Source organism: Furipterus horrens, unplaced genomic scaffold (assembly GCF_987537825.1).
Source record: "Furipterus horrens unplaced genomic scaffold, mFurHor1.1.pri manual_scaffold_8, whole genome shotgun sequence".
In the NCBI taxonomy this organism is placed as follows: domain Eukaryota; kingdom Metazoa; phylum Chordata; class Mammalia; order Chiroptera; family Furipteridae; genus Furipterus; species Furipterus horrens.
The window spans coordinates 52,665,875-52,691,336 of record NW_028327178.1 but is presented as its reverse complement, the minus strand read 5'-3'; the positions used below and the strand labels follow the sequence as shown (position 1 = coordinate 52,691,336).

The window sequence follows — 25,462 nt, the reverse complement described above, 5'->3', positions numbered from 1 at the left end:
GCTATGGCTCAGTGGATTGATCATTGGCCTGAGAGCCAAGTGTCGCTGGTTCAATTCCCAGTCAGGGCACATGACTAGGTTGCACGTCAGATCCCCAGTTGGGGGCGCGAGTGAGAGGCAACCACACAGTGATGTTTTCCTCCCTCTCTATCTTCTTTCCCCCCCTCTCTAAAAATAAATAAACAAACAAACAAATAAATTATTTAAAAAAAGAAAAGAAGTTTGGGAAGATTAACTGGAGTCATATCATTAATGGTCTTTGATAGGGTTACTGGATAAAATAAGAGAAACCCACTTAAATTTGAAATTTTTAGATAAACAACAAATATTGATTTTAGCTTAATACTTTGGATATATCACATAGCACTTACATATGCAAAATAAAAAATATTTTTTGTTTGTCTCAAATTAAAATTTAATTGGTTATCCTGTATTTGGATATCCTATATCCTGTATCCTCGTGCAATATGCTGGAGCTCCAGGACAGCTAAACGGAGTCACCACACTGCTGCCTGGGCTGGATCACAGCCCTGCCTTTCCTTATGAAGAACTTTTTATTTGCACTTATTAGATCTGACTACCTTAGTTTTAAATAAGAGACTAGAAAATAAAATGAAACTCTGTAATGTTTGTAACATTACCCCAAGGTATTTAAAATTAAATTTTCATAGTACATATCAAGAGTCAGTAAACTTGTATAGGGCCAGGTAGTAAATATTTTGAGCTTTGCAACTCAAGTCTCCCACTGAAGGGTGAAAGCAGCCACCAATAATACATAAATAAATGGGACTGGCTGTGCTCCATTGAAATTTTAATTTTACATAATTTTCATGAGCATAAAATTTTTAGATTTTTTTCAACTATTAAAAATATAGAAACCATTCTGAAATTGCAGGCCACTTGAAAACAGGAAGCAGGAAAGATGGGGCCAGAAGATTGCAGTTTATTGCCACTGATATCCGTGATATTTGTCCTAAAGGGAAGAGAACCTGAATGTTATGAATTCTTACAGCTTTTTGCCAGGAACTCTTAAAATTGGCAAAATATCCTAAATTTAATTATAAAACATTTTAATCCAGAAGAGTAGTGTTGGCGTTTAATATACCCTAAACGAATCTAACTGGTGTTTATTGAACACACTTGGCAGGTCCTGTGTTGTGGGAAGACCGAGAGGATGAGCCCATCAAAAAGAAATCAGATGGACCAGGTAATAAAATAAAGACAATTATGAATGGGCTAGAAGAAACTTGAAAATGTTACTTGCCCAGATATTTATGTGATGAAAGGCTTCCTAAAAATAGCTAATCAAATACTGTTTCTGGACAATGACTAAGTAACACTGGGGAACACAATTTTCACTGTGTTAGACCTGACACTTGTTTTTGACTAACTTTTGGCATCTGAATCCAAATGGGTCCCAGTTTTTCTCTATCTTGTCAACTTTTTAAGGTACAGGATACCCTCCTTTTGTCCCAAAAATCATACAAAATGTACATACAAAGGAAAATAAAGAAAACATTAGCTGAATGTACTGTTTATTTAGAGTTATTTTATTCATATAAAGGCTATATATTGTTACTGTAAGTCAAATGGTGTACACATGGTAAAGCTCTGCTACCAAATATACATATTAAGGAATTTTACCTTTTCAAATGACAGGCCAGGAAATGCCAAAATGAGATACTTGAAACAGTCTCCTTCAGTTGGCAAAGCTTTAACAAATTGCTTCATGAGACCCAGTTTTATGTGCAGAGGTGAGAACAGAATGTTCTTTCTGTCAACAAGTGGCTCATGGAGAATATTTGGATCACCAGGTTTGAGGTCAGACCTTGGAGGCCAATTCGACTCCACCCAATGCTTCTTATGAGCTCTGCTGTCCCACATACACAGAAAACAGGGATACTTGGTGTATCTGTGTTGCTGACCAAGAAGGAAGCAGACCATTTGAAGGTCAACACAGATGATCCAATTGTGCTTGTGATATTGCAACAGATCAATGACTCTCTTTATGTCTTCATATTCTTCATGAAAACAAACTGAATGGCCAGTTGGGACTGCACCAGATAAATTGCCATTGTGGAGGAAGACACACTTCAAACTCCACTTTGAGCTATCAATGAACAGTCACCATTCAGTTGTATTCTATATTGGAATTCCCAACCCCTCCATTAAACCATGTATGTTATACACAAAGCCACCATCACTTCAAAAGTACTACAGAAATGCACTTTCTCTTGATCAAAAGTAGGATACCTTTGTTCCTTTTTAAAGCAACTTTTTCTCATGCAGTCTTGATGCTAGGAGTTTGAAGCATTTTTGGATAGTCCCAAATCTCATGCCAAATCATTCAACTCAGGCTGATCAAATGCCTTACAAACTGAGTCATCTTCAATTTCAAAATCTTCATCATTGCTGTCACTTGGTTCTTCCCCATACTCCTGTGTTTTGAAAGAGGGTAGGTAGTTCAATGAAAACTGGCACTGGGATTTCAGCTGAATGAGGCACTGGGCGTATAGCTGATGATAGAGTAGGATACTCTATTTTACATTTATTTTTCTTGTTATATTCTGATGTTTTCACTATACAAAAGTAACAGTCACTTGAATGATCTCTGGGCTCTCACCAAACCATAGGTATACCAAATGGCAATTTATCACGTGTTCCCTTCGTCCACATCCATAAACGCTTGACACATTGCTTGCACACCTTGTGAGGGGCCCAAGATTTATCTTGATCACCAAGTTTTACTTTAAAATATGCAAAATAGGTTTGCCTGACAAGTGCGCTGATGTTTGTCCTTTGGGAATGGCGAAACTGCAACAGATATAACAAAACGAATCAGGGTTGTTTAGTCACTTACAACAAGTAATAGCAGAGGCAGACATGATCTGAAGGAAAGGAAATAAGTATTATGTAAATAAAAAAATAAATTCTGCTAACTCCTTGTATACAGACAAGAACTCAGACTGCACTTCGGAATATGATACATTCTACAGAGCAGCACACACCCTCTCACCACACTGTCTCCTGTGTAATTGAATAACCTAGACAAGTATGAACCTGTTGCTGATCTCCAAGATCATCCCCCAAAACTCCCCAGTCAGGGGAGGTTTGCTCTCAGCCAATAGGAGAGCACTAGTGCATCCCTCAATTCAGGCTCAATCCAGCCTCGGGTGGTCATATTAAATAAGCTGTAGAGAAAAACTTAACATGATAAAAGAAAACTAACTGCAGTTTTGAAATCAGCATGCCTATTTAATTCTAAAACAGCTGAGAAATCAAACTCAGCAGGAATTATGTTAAAAATTGTTCCCTGTGTAATCAGTGTCCTTCGAACTCTCATCTCTAGTAAAATTACAAAGTGACTCCTAAAACTATATCTTCCCCTTGCACTGTTGGATTAAATGTTGGATTAGAGTAGGTTTGTAAATTATTTTATGCAAGTTCCTATAAAAGGGAGTGTGGGGGAGCAAATTATAAATGTCTCATAGAAACCCTCAGAATAGGGGCAAAAGAACTATTGACAATTAATTTTAAAGGGCACAGAAAGAAAGTTAAGTGAGAGGTTAGTAGAATTGGGGAAATGAGAGGTACTCTGGAAGCTTGGGCCAACTTCCTCACTTTATGTGGGAAAACCAAATCCCAAAGAGTGTGCTCAGAATGCCATGGCTACAGTCAGGGACAGAAACCCTGTCTCCTAACTCCCAGTCCAGTCATGGTGCTATTTGGGCTTCACATAGTATGTAATCGGGATGACAATTTCTCCATGCAGGGGTTTAAAAAAAGGTAAAACAAAATTCTCCAAATGAAATGAACTCAAATGCCTCTCTAGTTCTAGAAAAATGCTGTTTCCTCAATTGCACTAGATTGGAATTCCTATGTACATTACTTATCCGCAGGGAAGATTTTCAGGCTCTTTATTTTGGACACAGATAGTTCCAAGGATGCCATCTGCTGGCTCAAAGTGAGACTTTGGAAAGCTAGCTAATACCCTCAGTGGCCCAATTCTTAAACCTGGCCTCCATTTCCAGATAATTTACACGCATGTATGTAGAACCATGTGTTCTATTATTGCTGTAAAGCCTTGTACAATAACAGTAACTAACCCTTTAGATTGCACATCTCCTTTTCCAGGCACTTTTCCAAGAGCTTTAGGTATATTTACTTGTTTAACACCCTCAAAAACCCTCTTTCCCATTTAACAGTTAAGAAACTGAGGCAGAGAAAGATTAGCTAACTTTTCAAAGTTTACATGACCACTAAGAGGTAGAATTAGAATTTGAACCCGAGGAGCCTGAACCCAGAGTTGGTGCTCTTAGAGATTATCCCTACTGCCACTATGATTTAAAAATAAGTCAAAATAAAAAGTTTAATTTCACATGTTAGTTTCTGATCACCCAAGTTAATAAAATGCGTGTTATATAGCACAGAAATTTTAGTTTAAACATCAAAGACCACCATAAGCAAAACTGTGAAAGAATTACATTTATCTGTACCACTTCCAAGGAAATAACTGTGAATATGAGAAGAAAATAAGTTTTCAAAAATATAAGCCCTGGCTGCTGTGGCTCAGTGGATTGAGAGTTGGCCTGTGAACCAAGTGTCGCTGGTTCAATTCCCAGTCAGGGCACATTACTAGGTTGCACGTCAGGTCCCCAGTTGGGGGCGTGAGTGAGAGGCAACCACACAGAGATGTTTCTCTCTTTCTCTTTCTCCTTTCCCCTCTCTCTAAAAATAAATAAATAAATAAGCAATCAAATAAATTATATATATATATATATATATATATATATATGATGTTGCTAATATTTATTAATAGTTGTAACTAACCTAAAGTCCTTCAGTCCTCAGGAATCAAACTTGCCTTTGATGTGCACATAAAATGGCTAAAGGTTCTATCCAAACTACTGTGGGAAATGTATGCTTTGCTCAAGATCAAAACAGAAACAGAAGTGTGGGATGGAAAGAGGAGTAGAGGTGTTTCCAGGGCTCTCTGGCTCATAAGTGCTCTTCTATGGAATCTGTAGCAACTCACTTCAATTTTGCTTTATGAAACAATTGCTCCCTTCCTGGGCTTCTTCGCTCAATGAAGGTTACTTTCTCATCTCCCTACTTCCTAACATATAAGGCTGATAGGTGTGACACAATTTCACTGAGGTTTGGGGGTATATTGGAAGGCAGTGACTGCACAGCAGAAACTCTTCAAAGGGAAAGTCAGCCATCAGCCACCTCAGCAGGGCTCTCACCTGAAAGTAAATCTGGGATCTGGCGTCATAGCCATCTGTGGCTTGGGGCCCTGTCCCTCCAAGCCCTTTTCATTTAATTATCCTCCAACTCCTTTTCCAGATTCCCAGTTTTCTTCCCCAGTTACCAGATGGCCACTCCGAGGTTCTTGTTACTCTAGTCAGTAGAACTGCTAAACTCTTCTTCATCTCTCTTGCCCATCTGGTCTCTGTCTGGAGGCCATCCTACATAAAACCAAGCTTCCTCTAATGGTTTTCATTTTGAAAGGAGTAAATATTTACCTGAGAGAAAGTCTGCCTTCCTCCTAGGCTGCTAATTCACAAATAATCTTTTTTTTTTTACAATTACAAAGGTAAACTTTGATTCACACTGTGGTATAAGAATTAAAGTAGAGAGAGAGGATTGATGGAGAGCAGGGGTGAGTCACACAATGGTGATAGGTAATTATTCTAGTTTTGAGGTCCAGAAACTATATAACCCCTGGGCCAAAACCCACCTGCAACCTGTTTTCATATGGCTTGTTAGCTAAGGATGACTTTTACATTTTTAATGGTTAAAAAAATATAAGAAGAGTATTTCATGAGCTATGAAAATTATTAAATTCTGTAAATAAAGTTTTATTGGCAACCCACTCATGCCTATTCATAGACAATTCATTCATTGTCCACAGTTGTGTACACACTACAACAGCAGTGGTTAGTTGCAATAGAGACAGTGTGGCCTGGAAAGTCAAAAATATTTACTATCAGGCCTTGTCCAGAAAAATGTCTGTTGACCCCTGTACAAGATCATAAAGGCTTATCCCTTTTCTACATGCTATCTTAATGATTTTAAACTAATTCCAAACTATAATCATTAACTATAAATTCGTTAAAATTTTGCTATGACACTTGAATCTGGTTTTCTTCTTTTTGGTAATGGAATGGTGAGAGATACAAGTTGTTTTCTTAGTAGTGGTGTTTATTTTTAATAAACATGTTCACTATGCTTTATTGTAATCAAGGTTTGAAATACTTAATAAAACTAATTTTTTAATGCCAAATTTAATAAATGTACACATTGATCAAAATTTGGTGACATGTCTTGAAAGGTTCCTTGTATACCAGTTGAGAAGCTATTGGCTTATGTGAGCAAACCAGCTATGGAATCTCCTTAAACAAGATCAGTGATCAGGTAGCTCATGCTGAATTCTCTGAGGGCACTGGAGAGGCATGTGCTGCCCTGAGACAGCATCAGGGACACAGTGGCAATCGGAGCTGAGCTGCCACACCAGGCAGCATCCCGGGATCCTCAAGTCACAGCTGCAGATAAGGAAGAGGAGTCAAGTACATCATGCATATCACAGCTTCTGTTGCTTTGGGGAGCATTGATCCCATGTGCATGCAGCATTTTGTAGTTAGCACACTCAGTTTAATTAAGAATAACAATATTTCAGTGGTATAGATATAAACTCTTAGTATATGTACTGACCTCTTTGCAGAATAGCTTTAAGATGATTTGACTAAAATGCAACTGCAGTAGGAAATATAAAGTTTTTACTGAATCAACAGAATTTTTTCTAACAACTATTATTACTTAAGAAGAAACTTATAGAAAAAGTATTATAGGATCCAGTTGCCTGGATAAATACAGACTGCTTCTATTCCTTCATCAATAACAGACATATCTTTGAATACATTCTCTACTTTTAATCAAACCTATTATCTGTATATGAATCTATTCTGACCAATGTTTTAACCAAAGGTTAACAATTCTGTCTGGCTCCATTTGGAGGCTGGCACTGCACGTATAAACTCAGTGGTAGCTTCCTGTACTGCGGTGGGCCTCCCCTCCCCCTGTCTCGCTGAGGGCCACGTGCTCACACTACATGGCTATAGAGGGCTAAAAACATGCCTGCCTTTGGCAAAATATCACTGTGCTATGCACAGCAGAATGGTCAGTGACATTTCGTTCCTTTAAAACTTTGGTTTTTTTTTCCTTCCTCCTAGATAATATCATCAAGAGGATATTTAATATTTTGAAATTTACCTGGGTCCTCTTTCTGGCAACAGTGGATAGTTTCACAGCTTGGCTTAACTCCATTTCAAGGGAGCATATTGATATATCTACAGTTTTGAGAATTGAAAGATGCATGCTGACCAGAGAAATTAAAAAGGTAACACTCTTGGAATAATTTTTTGTTTGTTTCTACCCACATTATAAAGATTGTGAAACTCAATATCAAGAACTCCAAGTAGGAAAAGACAAAATTCTTTCTTTCCAGACCATCTTTACATAACTCCTTTATTTTTCTGTATATTTAAATCTGTTTCATGCTCAGAATTAAAATTGGACACACACACACATGCACACAGAGTCCTGGAATAGCGTCCAGCTTATTCATTCTATCCCCTAGCCTTATCGGAATTTGCAGGTGCATTGATTCTACCATGTCTCATAAAGGATTTTGTTGTTTAGTATGAGAAATTTGATCTGAAAATTCTCATTGGAAAAGTTAGGATATATACAGAGCAGCAAAATATAGTCACATAAGGTTTATACAATATATTTAAAAATAATAGTTCATTTCCAGAAAAGTTACTATTATATACACTTATACCTAGCTACAAGATTATGTATAAGAAGGGATTTCTTTTTTAAATTTTTTATTGAAAAATAATTGACATATAACATTATATTAGTTTCAAGTGTGCAGCATAATGATTCAGTATTTACATATATTATGAAACAATCACCACTATAAGTCTACTTAACATTTTAGCACACATAGTTACAATTTTTTTTCTTGTAAATTTTTAAACAACTTTCCAATACAGTAGTCTCCCCTTATCCATGGTTTTTCAATTTGTGATCTACCCTTGGTCAATTATAATTCAAAAATATTAAATGAAAAATTCCAGAAATTAACAATTCATAAGTTTTAAATTGCAGGCCCTCTTAGTAGTATGATGAAATCTCAGGCCATCCTTCTTCACCCCACCCTAGGATGTGAACCATCCCTTTGTCTAGCATCTCCACACTGTATAAGCTCCCCACTTGGTAGTACTTAATATCTGAATAGGTTATCAGATCCACTTCATTGGTATCACAGTATTTGTGTCCAAGTCACCCTAATTTTACTCAATAATGGCCCAAAGTGCAAGAGCAGTGATGCTGGCAATTCAGATATGCCGAAGTGAAGCCGTAAAGTGCTTCTTTTATGTGTAAAGGTTAAAGTTGTTGATTTAATAAGGAAAGAAAAAATCATACATGGAGGTTGCTTAGATCTATGGTAAGAATGAATCTTCTAATGGTGAAATTGTGAAGAAATTAAAAAAAAAGAAAATACCTGTGCTAGTTTGCTAAAATGTAAAGACCACATTCACATAACTTGTATTAGAGTATATTGTTATAGCTGTTCTAACTTATTATTAGTTATTGTTATTAATCTCTTTAGTATGCCTAATTTATAAATTAAACTTTATCATAAGTATATATAGGAAAAAACATAGTATATATAGTGTTCAGTACTATCCATTGTTTCAGGCATCCACTGGTGGCCTTGAAATGTATCCCCTACAAATAAGGAGGGACTCCCATATACAATGCAGTATTATTACCTATAGTGACAATGCTATACCTTACATTCCCGTGACTTATTTAGTTTATAACTGGAAGTTTGTACCTTTTGACCACCTTCATCCACAGACAAGAAGTATTTCTTATTTAGTATTACTCAGTAATATTGGACATCATTAATTCCATGAATTGACATCAATCCCCAACTTCACTAGCATTGTGTTAATCTACTCAAGGTGTGCATGATAGCTGAGAGTTGTCAGTATTGAGCAATACCAGGTGGCTGCAGAGGCAAGTAAGAACTGTGGCAATGTCTCCTTCGCTACAGGGCAACGTTCCCACTCGGGAAAGCATCCACATGTACTATCAGAACCACATCATGAACCTTTCCAGAGAGTCTGGACTGGACACAATTGACGATCGTCCTGGTGCTGCTTCAGGTGCACAGACAGCCCACAGGATGGATAGCTTAGATTCACATGACAGTATCTCCAGGTATTTCATGTTCTAAACAATAGAGTTGGTTTTGACAAAGGTAAAAGAGGTGGACTTCATCAATATGAGAAATGAATGTAAGAGGTGAAAGATAATCAGAACTTATATGGATCGCCACCCTATTCAGGATATCTCCACATACACAGCAAAACTAAAGTAATATTTTCCTCCCCTATACTGAGCCAGATAAAATCAGGTATCAACAAAAACTTATTAGAAACACTTATGTGATTCATAGGCACAGGATAGTGTTTTCCAAGCTGGAGGCCAGTAAGAATGAACCTTCCCAATGACAAAAATTACCATTTGTGTCAATGGCTGCATCTTTAATTCCTTGTAAAAATGCCATTCCACAAAGTATCTTCTAAACTAGAACCTTCTACCATCTGTTGCTATCTTTGATATTTTTCTCTCAGAATTGTTACTTTATGATTTATAATAAAAGTCCATCTTCCCAGAATTGTGTGATCACATGCATTGTCTCACAACAGGGACCATGCAGTGATCATTCTCCATGAGCCAGCACTAAGTACTGTGTGTGGGTTACCTCAGTTTATCCTAGGAGATGCATAATGTTATCATCCCCATTTCAGTTACAGAGAGGTTAAGTAACTTATCCAAAGTCACACAGCTCGAAAGTATATATAAGCAGACTTAGGATCCAAAACTATCTAGAATAGTTCAGCGCAGAATCCAACCTCTCATCCACCATATGGTGTGCTGCCTCTCATTGGCTTTTCTGCACTCCAGCCAACTTTGAGAATTGACCTGTCTTTCTTATGGCCTATCCCAGAAAAACCTATAAATTCTTTGCATTCCAGTATTCTGCATAGCTGCTATCAACTATACAGATTTAACTTTCAAGTTAAAGCAGAAATCCTGTGTTAGGAGAAAAATGACATGCCAAAGGTAATTAGCTAGACTGAATGAGTTACACCTTGTGTCCATCTTCATAGGTAAAGAGTTGCATCGCTGAGGACTTTCATGTATTTCCTGTTTTTATTAAACATATTAAAAAGGACCTATTCCATGCCAGGCCCTGGGTTTAATTCTGGGATAGACACATAAAGATAAGTCAATTCTAAGGGGTTTGAGCCTGGGAAGAAAAGACTCAGTCACAGGATTAGCTGTATAAGGACATCAGAAATTGGCTGCATTCTCACTGCTGGTTTAGAGGCTCCTGGATTACTCCCAGTCATACTTCATATGCTGAACAAGGCCCCAAGCTCTAGTGAACTATTTGTCCTTCACAAATACTGAATATGCTACAAGATGAGAGGGGAAGGAACCAAGGCTATTTTATCAATACCGAAATACCAACCCCAAAATAGATAACTAGAAGTTGTAATTACAACCTGAATGGGAGAGGTGGGTAAAAAAGTTTACCTCGAAGTGCTATTTTTAGCTGTTGCCAAATTGCTATGTTTTAGCTTCTCCTGTTGTGCCTATTCTTTATTCTTTATTTTAGTAATTTATTTAATGCAGATCTAAATTGGTATGGAAAGATATTATATATATATATATATATATAGTAAAAAAAACTTAAGTTTTAAAATGGTATATATGCTAAAACCTCATTTTTACTTTTTAAAAATATATGCATTTAAACATATATTGGTTTAAGTTTGATATTTATACATATAAAATTTTTCATCAGTATGACCCCTCCAGTCCCCTGAAATTCGGTATTGATTCTTTTAAAGTTCTTTGAGGAATAATAAATTTTTTTTCCTTTAATTTAGGAATAATCTTTTCTTATTTAAAAGTTCCAAAGGAATAGATATCTCAGCTATTATATGTTTTTGTTACAGAAGAAACATAGGACAGAAACTCTTAGGAGTTTCAAGGTAAAAACGTTTATTTGCTAAATGAAATGCTGTTTAAGATGCTTTTAATTCTTAGAATAAAATAATTCGTTATTAGAACGTTGTGTATGGTAATAAAACTTAATTTTTAATTCTCTTTCTACCCAAGCACACACATTTCTCAATAATTAATTTCTGAAATCATTGGTAACATCAGTTACAAAATTTAAAGTAGTATTATGTTCTTGCATCAGTGAGTGCTGACAGTGTCTCCTTGTGTGTCTTCCTGTAAAGCTCCCCACAATCAGCAGTTTTGAAAGGGGAGATTCAGTCTCCTATGACAGACTCCATTGAGACAAAAGTCATTGATACACACACACACACACACACACATATATATGTTGTTGTGGGGTGTTTTTTTTTTGCAAGTCATAAAATCTGTCCTATTTGGAAACTATTAAGTTTCTCAAATGTGTTCTTGCAACAATTTTCTCTGTATCTATAGATCAATTTTTTAAACTGAATTATTTTCTCTTTAGTTTATTTTCATGATAAAACTGAAAGTCCACTTTTACCTCCAGTTTACCCACACTCTTACATATTTATGGCAGCTGTACCTTTTATAATAAAGGGAGACTACATGGATATCTTTGCAGAAGTGGTCAGTTGTGTCAGCAGGGAGGCACAGGAAGCAAGATTTATCTGAATATAGTGAATATTCAAGATACTGATTAGTGTTACTTCCCAGTTACATGATGAATGGAAATGAACTGGGGAATCTAAAAATTTCCAAATTCACCCACTTTATAACCAATTCATGGCCAAATAACCATTTTTTAAATGAAAGAATGGAGAAGAAAAATGCTGAGACACTCCAGGTGCATATTTTCCAAAATATATTACTTTGATTTATTGATTTGTTTGTGCATACCATATACAATTTTTCCACTACACTCAGCTTTGGACAGCACTGCTCTGTGTATATTGAATAGGGTCTGAGGCAAAGTATTTTTTACTTTTTCTGAATTCCAAAATAAAAGGCTTCTGGTAGCTCTCTTTATCTTAACTGGAAGTTATGTGTGTATTTAACTGGGAATATTTCCTCCCACAGAGCTAAGAATACAATTATATACACGCATAATATATAATTTGGTTGTTACATAGAAGCATGTGTTCTTCAAAAAATATTATGCCCCATAAAGTGATTTATAATTTTTAAATGATTTTTTTAACCTCCTTTCTTGCCTTGCTTCAAAATACAGAGATTTTTGTTGTCGTTTTTACTTAGATCCCTGAGCTTGACAAGTAAAAGGGAAAATGGATGGACTAACCTTTCTTCATTAATTTGCAATGACAGTGACAGCAGTTAGTAACGTTTTTTCCATGAACCTCTTTTGAAATTCCATGAAGCTATGTATTGTCTCCCAAAGGGAAAAGTGCATAAAAATACAATTTTTTTCCAAAAAAGTTTTAAAGATTTTACAAGCCTCCTGAATACCATATATGAACCTGGCTTCAAAATAACTGCTCCAGAACCAAACTCTGAATCATACAAATCAAAGGCAGCAAAGAGAATATTAGAAAGGAAGTTGAAAATAAATTTTCTATAAAATAAACATACATAATTCCTGTATTAGTAACTTTTAACTGCACAATAATTGACAATCTATCCAATTAAGAAACTAACTAAAATTGTAAATCACAAGTTCAAAGTGGTAAAATAGGAGAAGAAAAAGGAGAGAAGAATTGTTTAAAATAGAACCAAATACCTGCCCTTAAATCTGACACAAAATTATAAGTATAAAACTACTATATTCATAATAAAAAATTGTGAGGTAGAAGATATTTAAATCCATGAATTGATTTTAACAAACACTGTCAAAATAACCCCCAAATTTTAAAATGGTCAACCAATCAATACATTTACTAGTAAAAAAAAAAAAAAAAACAGAACCTTTAAAATTAATTTTTACTCTTTATTGTCAACCTAAGGAAAGGGGAAGTGTAGTGGGGTCTGGTATGTCTATGTCTGTGGTTAAGAAATGATTTTATATATTTGCCCCTTTGTTCATGGCTGAGCTGCATTCCTAGTTTTTTTGCTTTTAGAAACTTTCAAATCTTCAATCATCCATCTACACTAGAGTATAGGAAGCCCTGCTGATTGCTGTAAAGGCAGTCACCATCCCTAGAAGGTATTCTGAGTATAGAAGTGCTCTCAATACCTGTGTCATTGGGCAGGGTCTAGTGTCATCCTCAAGTAGGGACTCACATGCTCAATGTGGCCCTTCCCCCTTTGCAGAAGACCCAGCCTGGGTGGAGTCATCCTACCTATCACAGTTCCTGCCCTGGATGCATGTCACCTATCTTTACCTTGGGCTTACAGTAGACCAGGTTTGGGTGGGAACCTACCAAGTGAATTTGTGTTCCCTTTGACTTAATAGAATAGTCATGATTTCCCTCAAATCCAGATGTAAAATAGCAATTGTAAAATCATAAATTATCTACTTTCCCAGAAAATGCATTGGTTTAAATTCCTGCAAGAAGCACTAGTGGCATCCTAAGGAGCATTCCTAGATATTCAGGGACTGATTATTATTTAAGAGATGTTACCCACAGGTTGCTGTGTGATGCTGCAAGTAACAACCATCCATTTAGGTATATCCTCCTGGTCTATTTTTATACAGCTCTACCCTCTTTCTTATATATTTAAAACTGTCCTGGATTAGACAATAAATTGGTCACACTCCAAATAACCCCACTGTGTGGGGTCTGAAGGTGGGTTAATGGGATGGTAGAACTCAACCCAAGAATTAACCAGTTAAATAGGGATTAGAACAGTGGTCCTTATGCAGAAAACCTGAGCAGTGCTACAAGAGAGGGTGCACCTGGTCTTTCTGCCTGAAACTCCAAAAAGGCCATGGGGTTATACCTCTAAAACTATGAAATGAAATACAAGAATTCAAAGATCCTGTTTCCTCATCTCATGAATGATGAAATTGGACCACAAAGGGGGGAACTGACTTATCTAATACTCAATAGCCAGTTAATGTCCATCTGGAGGAGATGCAAGCTCAATGTTCCATCTGTTTTCAGTTTATCTCGTCATCTCTTCATTTCGTTCAGGACATGGTGACATCTAAAGGAATTATGGCCATCTTTTTAAAATCAGCACCCTGTGTCCTCATTAGAGACCATCTGATTGCTTACATGCTTACCTCTCTCATTGCTGTACTCTCTTGGCCATGTAGCTGTGATTCACACAGCTGAATGGCCCCACTGGAGCACTCATGGGTTGTGCTAAAGCACCTGAAACCTGAAAAGCCCTTTAGCTGGTCCATGAGTGAGTTATTCAAATTCCCTGCTCCTCAACCCCCATAGGTTGTTACAGCCTGAATGGTGTCCATTGCTGTCTCACAATCATTGATTGAAGGCATCTGGCTGTGAGGTTGGGCATATAGTATAGTATAGTATACTGTGATCACTTGATGAAGATGTTCAGCGTAACAGTGTCAGCTGGGGAATCAGCCATGCTGTTGTTACAAAGGCCTGCTCTCCTGGGTCAGCCAAGTCATTAGTGTTCAGGTTGGAAGATCCATATTCTAGTAACCACCTTCAAAGGCTCTTTGGAGCTAAGCTATACGTCTGAACTGAAACTATGTGTCATAACTCTATTTGCTTCTTCTCCTTCAGTAGCACCACCCAGTCCTGAATCTACTATCATTCTTTACTCAGCTGTTGTTTCATTGGACTGAGGAGCCCAATCTCAGGAGCTGAGATTGTTAGCCAATGGGTTCTCATCCTAATGATATCCATCAAGACCTAAAATATGATCCAGGAGATAAAATTCATTAGGCAAAATAAAAAGTTAACAGACAAAATGACCCTGCCATTGCTAGACTGCCTTTGTTTTTTTCTTTGTGCCATTTTATTTCTCTCTCTTTTTTGATGTTGGTTTATATCCAGTTGCATATCAAACCAGCATCTCTTCCACATGCAAGGCATCTGGTTTGGCTTCACTGAATATCACTCGAAAAATGTGGTGGAAAATTCAGTTTGTTGTGGTTATCCCTGAGCTTTCCTCTCTCATTTTGGAGACTGTTAAAAAAAAAAATTGAAATCTTTAATATAAATTACACATGAGCAGATATTTCTGCTTAAGCAATTTGGTTACAAAATGCTCTCAACAAACTCTGGGAGCTCCAAATAAAGCATATTTTTCTCAATTAAAAAAAAATCTAATTTGCCAAGTTATAATGATACGAATACTCTCTGAGAGAAGTGTCAGGACTTAAAATTATTCTATTTCCATGTCCCACCCAGAGAGTGACATTTCATAATTTATCACTAGCCAATACATATTTTTAAAACCCAGTACTATTGTATTTAATTTCCTGCCAAACAGGTCCTTCCCTGTCCTTGAGCCCTGCTGTGGTGGTCATCATTGTCAGTGGTATTGGTGTCACGTGTGGTTTGCTGCATGGCAGTGTGTTGGTCAATTGATCCATGTGTAAACTGATTTACCACTGGTGTTTTAACACTGTGTCTCTGTAACTGTTTGCGCTGCTAGCTGCTACACTGAAGCAACCATGCTGTTCTCAAGGCAATCTACCCTTGATGATTTAGATGGACCAGAAACTGTTCCTAAAACAAGTGAGCGGGCTCGACCTAGGCTCCGTAAAATGCTCAGCTTGGATATGTCTTCCTCATCTGCTGACAGTGGCAGTTTAGCATCAAGGTGCTTAACTTGTGCATGCTTTGTTCTGTAATTTTATCATATTTCCCTCCTTATGTCATTGCAAATATAAGTTCGTGTGATGTATGTTTTCTTTTTTTTTTTTTGAGACTTTGCATGAATAACCAAAGCATAACGCCACCCTTCCTGGGACACGATAAATTGTTCTCAGAACAGTAGTCTAGTAAACTAACTGCTCTTTAGTTTTTGTCTGTTAGAAGATTCTTAAAAACCCTTATTATAAACATTGTCCTCCATTCCTCCATTTTGTAAGTATTTAACTCTTTTCACTTTCAAAGAATTAAGCATGTTTCCTCCTTGATTGAGAGCTCATGTTGGCAGTCCTCACAGGGAAAAATGTGTCAGGAAACTTAGAAAATTTTTTCTCATGATCTCATCAAAAGATATATGCAGTAGGAAAAAAATCTGAGAATTTGCCACATATGGTCATTTTCTGATATGGAATAAATCTGTCCACATTTTATATGAACAACTGACATAAAATCCAGAATATATTTTACCATTGATTTTTTAAAAGAATATTATTATGCAGTAGATTATAACTGGTTTTGTTTGGAAAAAGTTATTCTGGGCTTAAATTTTCTCATTAAATCCTACCATAAAATAATAATCATTTATAAATGAAATTATTTGTAAAAAATCCAAAAGCTCTTTTTTGAGTTGCTTTTGAATGGTCAACGGGCACAGAAGCATCAGCTACATTGTGCTTATCCTGACACCAAAATACCCCAATCCAAAACAAATTTCAATTTTGGCATATCAATTTTGGGTACTTAACTTCTGTTTTCTGAAAACTACATATCTTAATATAGTGCTGCAGTATGTTAGAGCCTGGCAATGATGGGAATGCCTTGGCCATTTGAGATGTCCTCTGGCAGACACATGCTATGCTATTCCACTTTGTTGATTCCTGGAGGTACCAGGATTTGTTGAATCCCTTTGGGGACAGACCAGATTCAAAACCATAGAGAGCATTCCATAATTGGATAAAATGTAATTAAAAGTTAGGACTGGTACGGAATTGGTTCCAGTGGTCTGAAATTCCCTGAGATGATCAGTCAATTTCATGGCCTCTTGGAAGGCTATGTCTCTTTGAGGTAAGTTTTAGCAAATAGCCAATTTGGCTTGTCATTCTGAGAGCTTTCTACATGATGTGCATGGTTAGGGCCAAAGCCCTGGGAATATTAAACACCTGAGCAGGTACCAAAAACTCATGCAAATCTGATTTTTCATCCTTAAGGCTCAGCCAAGTCTCATTTATTCATTCATTTATTCATTGGCATGCCTACACTGGTGTTGATGACAAAAAAAATTGATACAATCTGTGCCTTTGAGAATCTCAGTGTTTATGAATCCTAGCTGCCCACATATGCCCTTCAGGTAATAGTGCATATTTCAGAATCTAACAACTTGTAATTCTATATTCACAGATTCCACATCTCCAGATAATTTTTGTCCCTCTGCCCTTTGGGGGATGGATGTGTCTGAGGTAGACGATATTAAAATGCATGCCATGAATTTCACTGGTGTGGAAGTTCTATTTTTATTTCCAACTTTTTCTGTGTGGAACTGGCAGGGAAAGTTAGAAGATAAAACATGAAAGAAGAAGAGGATGCAAGAGAAAAGAACAGGGTGTCAAAAAGAGAGAGTGAAGATAAGGGTAGAGAGCTGATAAGAAGTGTATACTAGAAGGGGAGCTGGCAGAAGAAAATCAGTGGAAGTAGCTGGGAGGAGAGAGAGGGCAGAGCAAGCAGCCCCAAGGAGAGATTACATTGGGGAAGAGAAAATGGTGGGTATTTCCATGTGCAGACAAAGAGCTCAGTGGGAGATGGTTAGGAGCTAGAGATAGTAAAAGCTCAAATGTAATAAGAAAAAGCAAAGGATGGAAAAACAGGGATCAGGAACAAATATGATAGAAGTGTACCATTTTTTCTGTAAAGCATGCAGTTGTTTAGCCAATATTTTATCATTTTTATCATCTTCTTCTGGATCTGAATGGATCATTTGCATAGGATTGAGAGTAGAATTTATCTTGGTTAACAACAACAGACCCAAACTGGCGAGGCTTCTCATTTCCATATGCAACCTGCTTTAAAATATATATAATGGTAGGTATGCTCTGCTGTCTTGACTTGGAGATAACACTGGAACCCATGGCTGTGAATCTTGATATCATTTTTAAAACCTCCATGGACAGTTGGGTTTAGTAACTCGTGAACCATGTTACTTGCACTGGTTTTCAACCAGGTGTGTGTACCATCAGCTTTTGCATGTAAGAGGGTGCTGTTTGCAGTCTGCAGACCAGATATGAATATCTCAAAGGAGCAAAGCCAGTGGAATGCAGGAAGGGGAAATGTGGTTTTTAATTTTCTCACATGCCTTGATGTTTTTATTTGGGAGTACTAAGAAGGTGTCTTGAGAGTCTGAGAGGATTCTCAGGAGCTAGATGCTAAGACAAGGGTCTGTGCCCATCCCTTTCTCCTGACAGCGAGCCCACGCAGTGTACCATGCTGTATTCGCGCCAGGGGACCACGGAAACCATAGAGGAAGTGGAGGCTGAGCAGGATGAGGTGGAGGCCAAGCAAGACATGGACGCTGAACAGTATGAGGAAGTGGGCGTCCAGGACACTGATGACGGAGGCAGTGAGGCCGAGGTGGACATGGGGCTCCATGGACCAGAGAGGCCAAAGGAGGAAGGGGAGGAAGAAGCAGAGGAAGTTGAGGAAACTGAGGAGTCCGAAGAGGCCGGCCTCACCCCAGACACTGAGTTGCCGCAGTCTTCCACCGAGGAGGGCGACGTGGAGGTCCCGCCGTCTTACAGCAAGGCGGTCAGCTTTGAGCGCCTATCCTTCGGCTCGCGGGATGACTCTGCAAGCCCGAGCCACATGGCAGTCAGCCCCGATGACAGCCGTTCCGACAGGCTGGAGTCCAGCATTTTACCACCCCTGACTCACGAGCTAACAGCCAGCGAGCTGCTGGTGAACAAGTAAGAGCCTGAGGGCAGATTGAAGGCGCATCTAGAGGTTGCGCATCTAGGGGTCAGTGCTTCCACATGCATGCTATGGTTGTATTTAGAGAAACTCACGTGTTAAAAGTGCCCACCTACATATTTAAGCAAACAGATGCAGTTTTCATTATTCCTCATACTGCAAATACAAACCAGACTTCAGTACTTATCACTGAATGGTAAATCTAGCAAGAACTGTCATTTCTTTCTGTAACATAATATTGGGTTTTTTTTTTACAATTAATTTGGGGACAAAGGAAGGGGTAAAGGATAAGAAGGGTCAAGCAAAATGGACATCAGTAATTTGGAGAAATTAAGACAAATTTGTTGTCATTTTTTTCCTAACAGGATGTTCCACGATGATGAACTTGAAGAGTCAGAGAAATTCTACGTTGGGCAGCCCCGGTTCTTGCTCTTGTTTTATGCCATGTACAACACCCTGGTGGCCCGCTCAGAAATGGTGTGCTATTTTGTGATCATCCTCAACCACATGGTCTCTGCCTCTGTGATCACCCTTGTGCTCCCCATTCTGATCTTCCTCTGGGCCATGCTGTCTGTCCCTAGGCCCAGTAGACGGTTCTGGATGATGGCCATTGTCTACACAGAGGTAGGCTTTGGATGGAAGCTTCCTGTAGGTTGCTTCAGGCATTCACTCTAGGTTGGCCTGCCCTGAATATCAGTTTCACACAGAACAATCAGTTAGATGGATATTCTTAGATAGGCAAATGACTATAACTGTTATCTAGTGCTGGTTACTTTATATGTTTTCTTACATTTCACACCTCACACAAGATAGGTGCTAATACCATTTCCATTTAATAGATAAGTAACCAGTTTAATAAGGTGAAATAATTGGACCAAAGTCATCCAGATGGTGAGAGGTGGGGTGGACTCCTGAAACCTGGTTGTCTGTCTGGTGATATTAACCGCTGAGATAATAACAGTTCTATGCAGAACCAAGCATAGTGCCTTGAGACCTGTGGATGTTCCATGAATGGATACTGAATTAAACAATAAAGTAAGCACATTGAATATAGTTTGATGCAACAAGAATATATCCCATTTTTAAACTTAGGCCAGTTTCCACACATCAAAACACAAAGTTATATAATAACCCACTTAAAATCTGAATAAAAGAAGGGAGAATTTCCAGCCCATTTTTATCACAGGTGAGGGAAAAAAAGAAACTGCTGAATTGTACCTGTTTTTCTACCCTGCCCTATTAAATATACTGAAGATCAGAAATTCCCATGACAACCATAAAATTGAAAATAAAAGGGCCTTGACTGGTGTGTGTCTCAGTTGATTGGAGTGTTGTCCCTTAGACAGAAAGATTGTGGGTTTGATTCCCAGTCAGGGCAATTACCCAAGTTGTGGGTTCAATCCCCAGTTAGGACACGTGCAAGAAGGCAATTGATCAATGTTTCTCTCTCACATCGATGTTCTCTCTTTCTCTCTCTCTCTCTCTCCCTCTCTCAAACTGAGAAAATGAAAAATTTCCTCAGGTGAGGATAAGAAAAAAAGAAAGAAAAAGAAAGACAGAAAGAAAGAAAGAAGAGAAAGAGAGAGAAAGAAAGAAAAGAAAAGGAAGGAAGGAAGAAAGAAAGGAAGGAAGGAAGAGAAAAGGGAGCTCTATGTAGAAGACTATTTTCTTAACTGGCTCTTAAGGAAAAAATTTTCACTAACAATGGTACTTAATTCTTAAAGCTAATTACTTCTTAAAGAATAGTGCTCAAGATGGATGTGCCATTAGAGTCTAGAAATTTTGCGGGTTTATAAATAATTCAACAGTGAAATTAAGAGAAAGTTATATATAAAAATATTAAAGTATCAATGTCATGTATCTTATTTTCATAATAAAAATAAAAGAGGTAAAGGCAAATATATATTTATTACTTTAATTAGCCTGCCCATCACAATCTTACCAAAAGAATTGTTCTTAAATATTACTTTCATTACATTACTTTGTGATCCAGGACATAAATGACTCCTTATTTAGAGAATGGACACATTCTCTAATACCTGTGTGGGAGGGAGTTTCTCACCTAGGAGTAAAGTAAGAGCAGGTACTGAGAATGTGGAGAAGGGAACAAGAGCTACTTATATATAGCTTTTACCTTAAAAACTAAAATCTTCTCAGTTAAGTTAAATTTGGCAACTCCATTTTGAGGAGCGAAGAAGTGGGAAATTTAAGTTAATGTTAATTTACTGCACAATGTGGACTATATACCAAAATCCAAACACTATGCGTGAGAATACAGAGATAAGTTTTTTTTTTAAGAAAAAAAGCTATTTCTGTTTCTCAATAGCTCCCAGACTGATGTGACAAATGGAAATGATGGAAATAAGAATTGCCCTACAATTGATACAAAACCACATTGGAGACTGAACAGGGTTAGATGGGTGCTGTGACCCATGCAGCCTAGTGGGGTGGAGAGAGGTTAGATGCCACAGTGACTTCTCAGTTTAAGAGAACTTAGAGCTGAGTCTTCAGGGATGAGTGTAAAGTCACCAAAAGGTGAAAAGCAAAGGGAGTGCCAGTCATTGGGAATAACCCATGCTAAGAAACAAAGGCATAAGACAAGCTGGCAAGTGCCAATAATGACAGCTGGCTTAGGATGGCTGGAAGGCAGACCTGAGTGGAGAGCACAGTGGAAGGAGCTTGGGAATGTCAACAGGGTTTATACTCAGGACTTATTCCCTTTGTAGTGAAGGATTTAAAGAGGGTCATGACTAGATCAGATTTGTGTTTTTGCAGGTTTTTATACAGAATGGAAGTGGAGGCATAGAGACCAGCTAGGAAACTATTTTAACTGTCTGGTTGAAAAATAATGCAGACTTAATGCAGTGATGAAAAGGTTGAAGATGAGTGGGTAAATGAGGTTTTAATAATTGACTAAAACTAGTCGGGTGTGAGAGAGAATGGGAGAGGCAAGGATGACTAGCAGATTTCTTTGGAATTTAGTATGTGGAGATGTAACTCACTAAGAAAAGAAATGCAGGACTATTCTTGGCAGAAGCTTGACTAAAAAGACATGAGAGAGATGAGATGACATAGAGGGAGACTCGAGGTGATGAGGGGACATTTAAAACTATTTTTATTGATGAATTGTGTATATTGCAATGAACTACTCATGTTATAGACATTAGATGTATGCTTAAATGAAACCCATCAATTTTCTCATTTGTCCTCTCTCAACATAGCAATTCTCTACAACATTTCTACATCTGTACCAGCACAATTTGCCAGATTGTTTCATTTACATTTATTTCTTTTTGAGAAGAAATTCCAATGAGCAATAAAATAGTGAGAAGAAAGAGATTGGAGTAAAATGAGAATTGTGTATATCAAAACTGCATATTCATAAAAATTCACAAATTAAAGTAATGAATAAAATATAAAGACATAAATATTCTGTTGTTGTGCCCTAATTACCATATTTTAATTTCTAGATAATTATATACATATTAAATCAGTATAAATTAGCCTACTCCTTAAAAATAAAGGAAATTATTTAAGCAGTATCAGGAGTAACCTGACTGGCCCTGATATATCTACAATCAAAGGCACTCATGAGGGTAAGATTTAGCTCCTCCCCTGAAGTCAATGGTCTATAAGAATGATAATGTGATTATTCTAATGTGTGCATACCTATCATCAAAACTATGAAATGGATTTTTATTAGTATTTTATATTGTTGTTTCTCCTATACATATAATTATCCTTAGAAGGGTTTGTTTTTTTTTTTAATTTCTGTCTTCTATGTGTAGGTAACAATTGTGATCAAGTATTTCTTCCAATTTGGGTTTTTTCCCTGGAATAAGCATGTGGAATTGAACAAGGATAAACCTTACCATCCACCTAATATTATAGGTGTGGAAAAGAAAGAAGGTTATGTTCTTTATGATCTCATTCAGCTCCTGGCTCTTTTCTTCCATCGATCAATTTTGAAGGTACTGTACTGCACATTAACAGTTAACCAGCACATGCTGATAACTTCTGTCCCTGTAATATTCCTAGAGAATATGAATATTAGGATTGGTGACAGTGCTGAGGGGCCAGTGGCTGGGGTCTGCTTCTATACTTTTCTAAAAAAACAGTTATATTCATTTAATGTACATTTTCTCCAATGTTCTGAGCTCAATAATGGAACTTGTAATAAATCTGGAAGCAAATTTCCTCACATTTCTACCCTGGGTTGAACATATATAATAATTAATCCACATTTGTGGGAATTGCTTGAATTAAGCTAATTACAATAACTTAATTCCTGATATGCTAAATTCTCCTAGTTTAAACCAGAACATCAGAGAGCTACAATTTGGAGTAGATCACATTGCTTTTCATCTCCATCCCAATTTCTGCCTATCTTCTTCTAGTAGCATTACATTTATTGAGTAGTTTCTTATCATGAAACCATTGGCTTTAGTAAAGTCAGTGCTGGGCTTTTCTTCCTGTAAGCTTATTGTTGAGAAAGCCATTTATCAGGCTGCTCTGGGAAGACCTATCCACAGGATAAAATGTTTCAGGTCAGTAACTCTTGTCATCCTCCTGAGGAACTATGTGGGTTTTTCTTCTTGTACACTATGAACTATTCAAGTTAAGCTTGTAAATATGTAAAATATGCCACTCAGTGATAAATATTAGAAATTATTCTATAGCATACATTTTATGTGTTGATGTCACATCATTACTTTTCTTCTCTTTATTTCCTTTTACAAAGTATTTAAATTTATTTTATTAAGTATCTTTATTGGTTTCTTTTTAGAACAGGCTTGGCCTAAGTTAATACACACACACACATACATACATACATACATACCTGCACACAAACCTATGTAACAGTGTTCAACTTCTGTCCTGGTCAATGGGCTACTTCAAATGTGGTTCATCTATGTATACCTTTGGTCAAGATCTTTATTCTGTCACCTTGCAAAGTGACCAAGTCCCTAACCTTTTATTTTTCAGTAGCTTTATGTGGGTCATTGGGTTGTGGTAGGTTTGCAAAGGTGTTTTATTCAAGGAAACTAGTTAGCCAAAATTGAATTTGCATAAGAGCTCCAGTTTTTCTGAATTAATCCACTTTATGTTAATTTTATGAATTAATCTAGTTTACTAATTTTTGTTATGAATATATTAATGAATTAACCTTATGTTTTTAGTGCTATAAATTAGTTAAAATTTCACCATTTAAAGCCATTATAATGGTATAATTTTGGCCACAATATATTTATCTTGCAACTTTTATATCTCTTTGCATGTCACTTAAAATTTTTTATAAGCCTTTAAACACTTTTATTATTTTTCATCAGTTGTCAAATGGTTTAAATGCTATAATTTTATATTTAAAATATATAATAAACAAAAGTTTAATGTTTTATGTTGATATACTTACTCTGTTTTCTTCTTTGAAATTTTTATTTACATGGTGAATGTATATGAGATTTGAGGTACTGGTACTATGTTAAAATTTTAAATAATGATATGAAAAATACTTTTTGGAATGTTAAATCTTTTTGTAAGAAGACCAAACTACCCTATAAGTCTTTTTGGTGGGGAGGGGAAGGACTCTTACAGAATGTTGTAATGTAGAAATTTTAAAAGTGATTATTTAGTATTCATTGCTGTAATTTTATAAGTGATTAGAAGAATTAACAAACTTAAATATACTACTAAGAATGTAGGGAAAGAATTTAAATATGTTAAAATGTTGGTAAAAGACAAAACAACTATTAAAACGATTTGAAAGAAATCAGTATAGGGACTTCCGGCCAAGATGGAGGCTTAGACGGACACGCTAGGTCTCCCTCTACAACTATAGAGGAATACAACTACTTCAAAACAAAGGATAACTAGAAATTCCAGAAAATAAAACTACACGGAAGTCCAACATATGAAGTTATAAACCAGCGGTGCCATTTGGGCAGGTAAGAGTTAAAGAGGACAGTGCTGTTTGCGGTCGCACCCGGAGCGGCGGGCGGCGAGAAATCCGGGCTGCGCAAGCCCCTGGCGGTGCGCGACCCCAGCGCTGGGGAAAGCAGCCACCGCATCGCCTTGAACAGTGAGGCCCAGGGGGCGGGAGGACGGATCCCGGTCTCCTAGCTGAATAACTGTGTGAATCCATCTTGGACCCCCGCCCCCAAAGAAAGCACCACAGGGCTGCGAAATAGGTCGCGGACAGGCAGGCGCCGGCCGGTTGCTGATTTGTGACGCGTACACAGGCACTGCCCCCGACAGCCAGCCCAAGAAAACAAAACGCATCTGTCAAAATGAGGCAGACAACTATAGAAATCCTGGTGGCGCAGCTCACCAGACAGCAGATAGAGAACCTGACAGATGAACAGATAAGAAACCTGTCAGAGGCTCAGTTCTGGGCCATTGTTATCAGGTGGCTTACAGAATTCACAAAAGAGCAGGAAAAAGATATGAAAGGAGCGAAAAACTTTCATAACGAAAGGAACAAAACCACATACGAGACAGAAAGAAAGGAAATAAAATCCAGAGTTCATTTCAACAAACTGGAATATGGAGAAGGAACAAGCAGTCAACCAATGCAGCGAGAGGAAATGGGAAGCAACAAGGAAAGGATCAGAAACCTC

The 25,462-nt window shown here is 37.3% G+C and overlaps 1 protein-coding gene across 6 annotated transcripts in view; it reads left to right on the top strand.

Annotated features, from left to right (window-relative positions):
- The window catches only part of PIEZO2 (piezo type mechanosensitive ion channel component 2), a 641,878-nt gene that overhangs the window by 587,427 nt on the left and 28,989 nt on the right, over window positions 1–25,462 (top strand). For 2 of the 6 annotated variants that reach the window (XM_090285823.1, XM_090285822.1), the window contains 7 exons: window positions 1,148–1,207; window positions 7,233–7,399; window positions 9,131–9,297; window positions 18,344–18,503; window positions 18,591–18,841; window positions 19,211–19,469; window positions 22,634–22,816. In XM_090285823.1, coding sequence (XP_090141949.1) covers window positions 1,148–1,207; window positions 7,233–7,399; window positions 9,131–9,297; window positions 18,344–18,503; window positions 18,591–18,841; window positions 19,211–19,469; window positions 22,634–22,816 — 1,247 coding nt within the window. Of the gene's footprint in view, window positions 1–1,147; window positions 1,208–7,232; window positions 7,400–9,130; window positions 9,298–15,669; window positions 15,838–18,343; window positions 18,842–19,210; window positions 19,470–22,633; window positions 22,817–25,462 lie in introns of all 6 variants that reach the window. The other 4 variants (XM_090285818.1, XM_090285820.1, XM_090285819.1 and 1 more) reach the window with 4 other exon arrangements.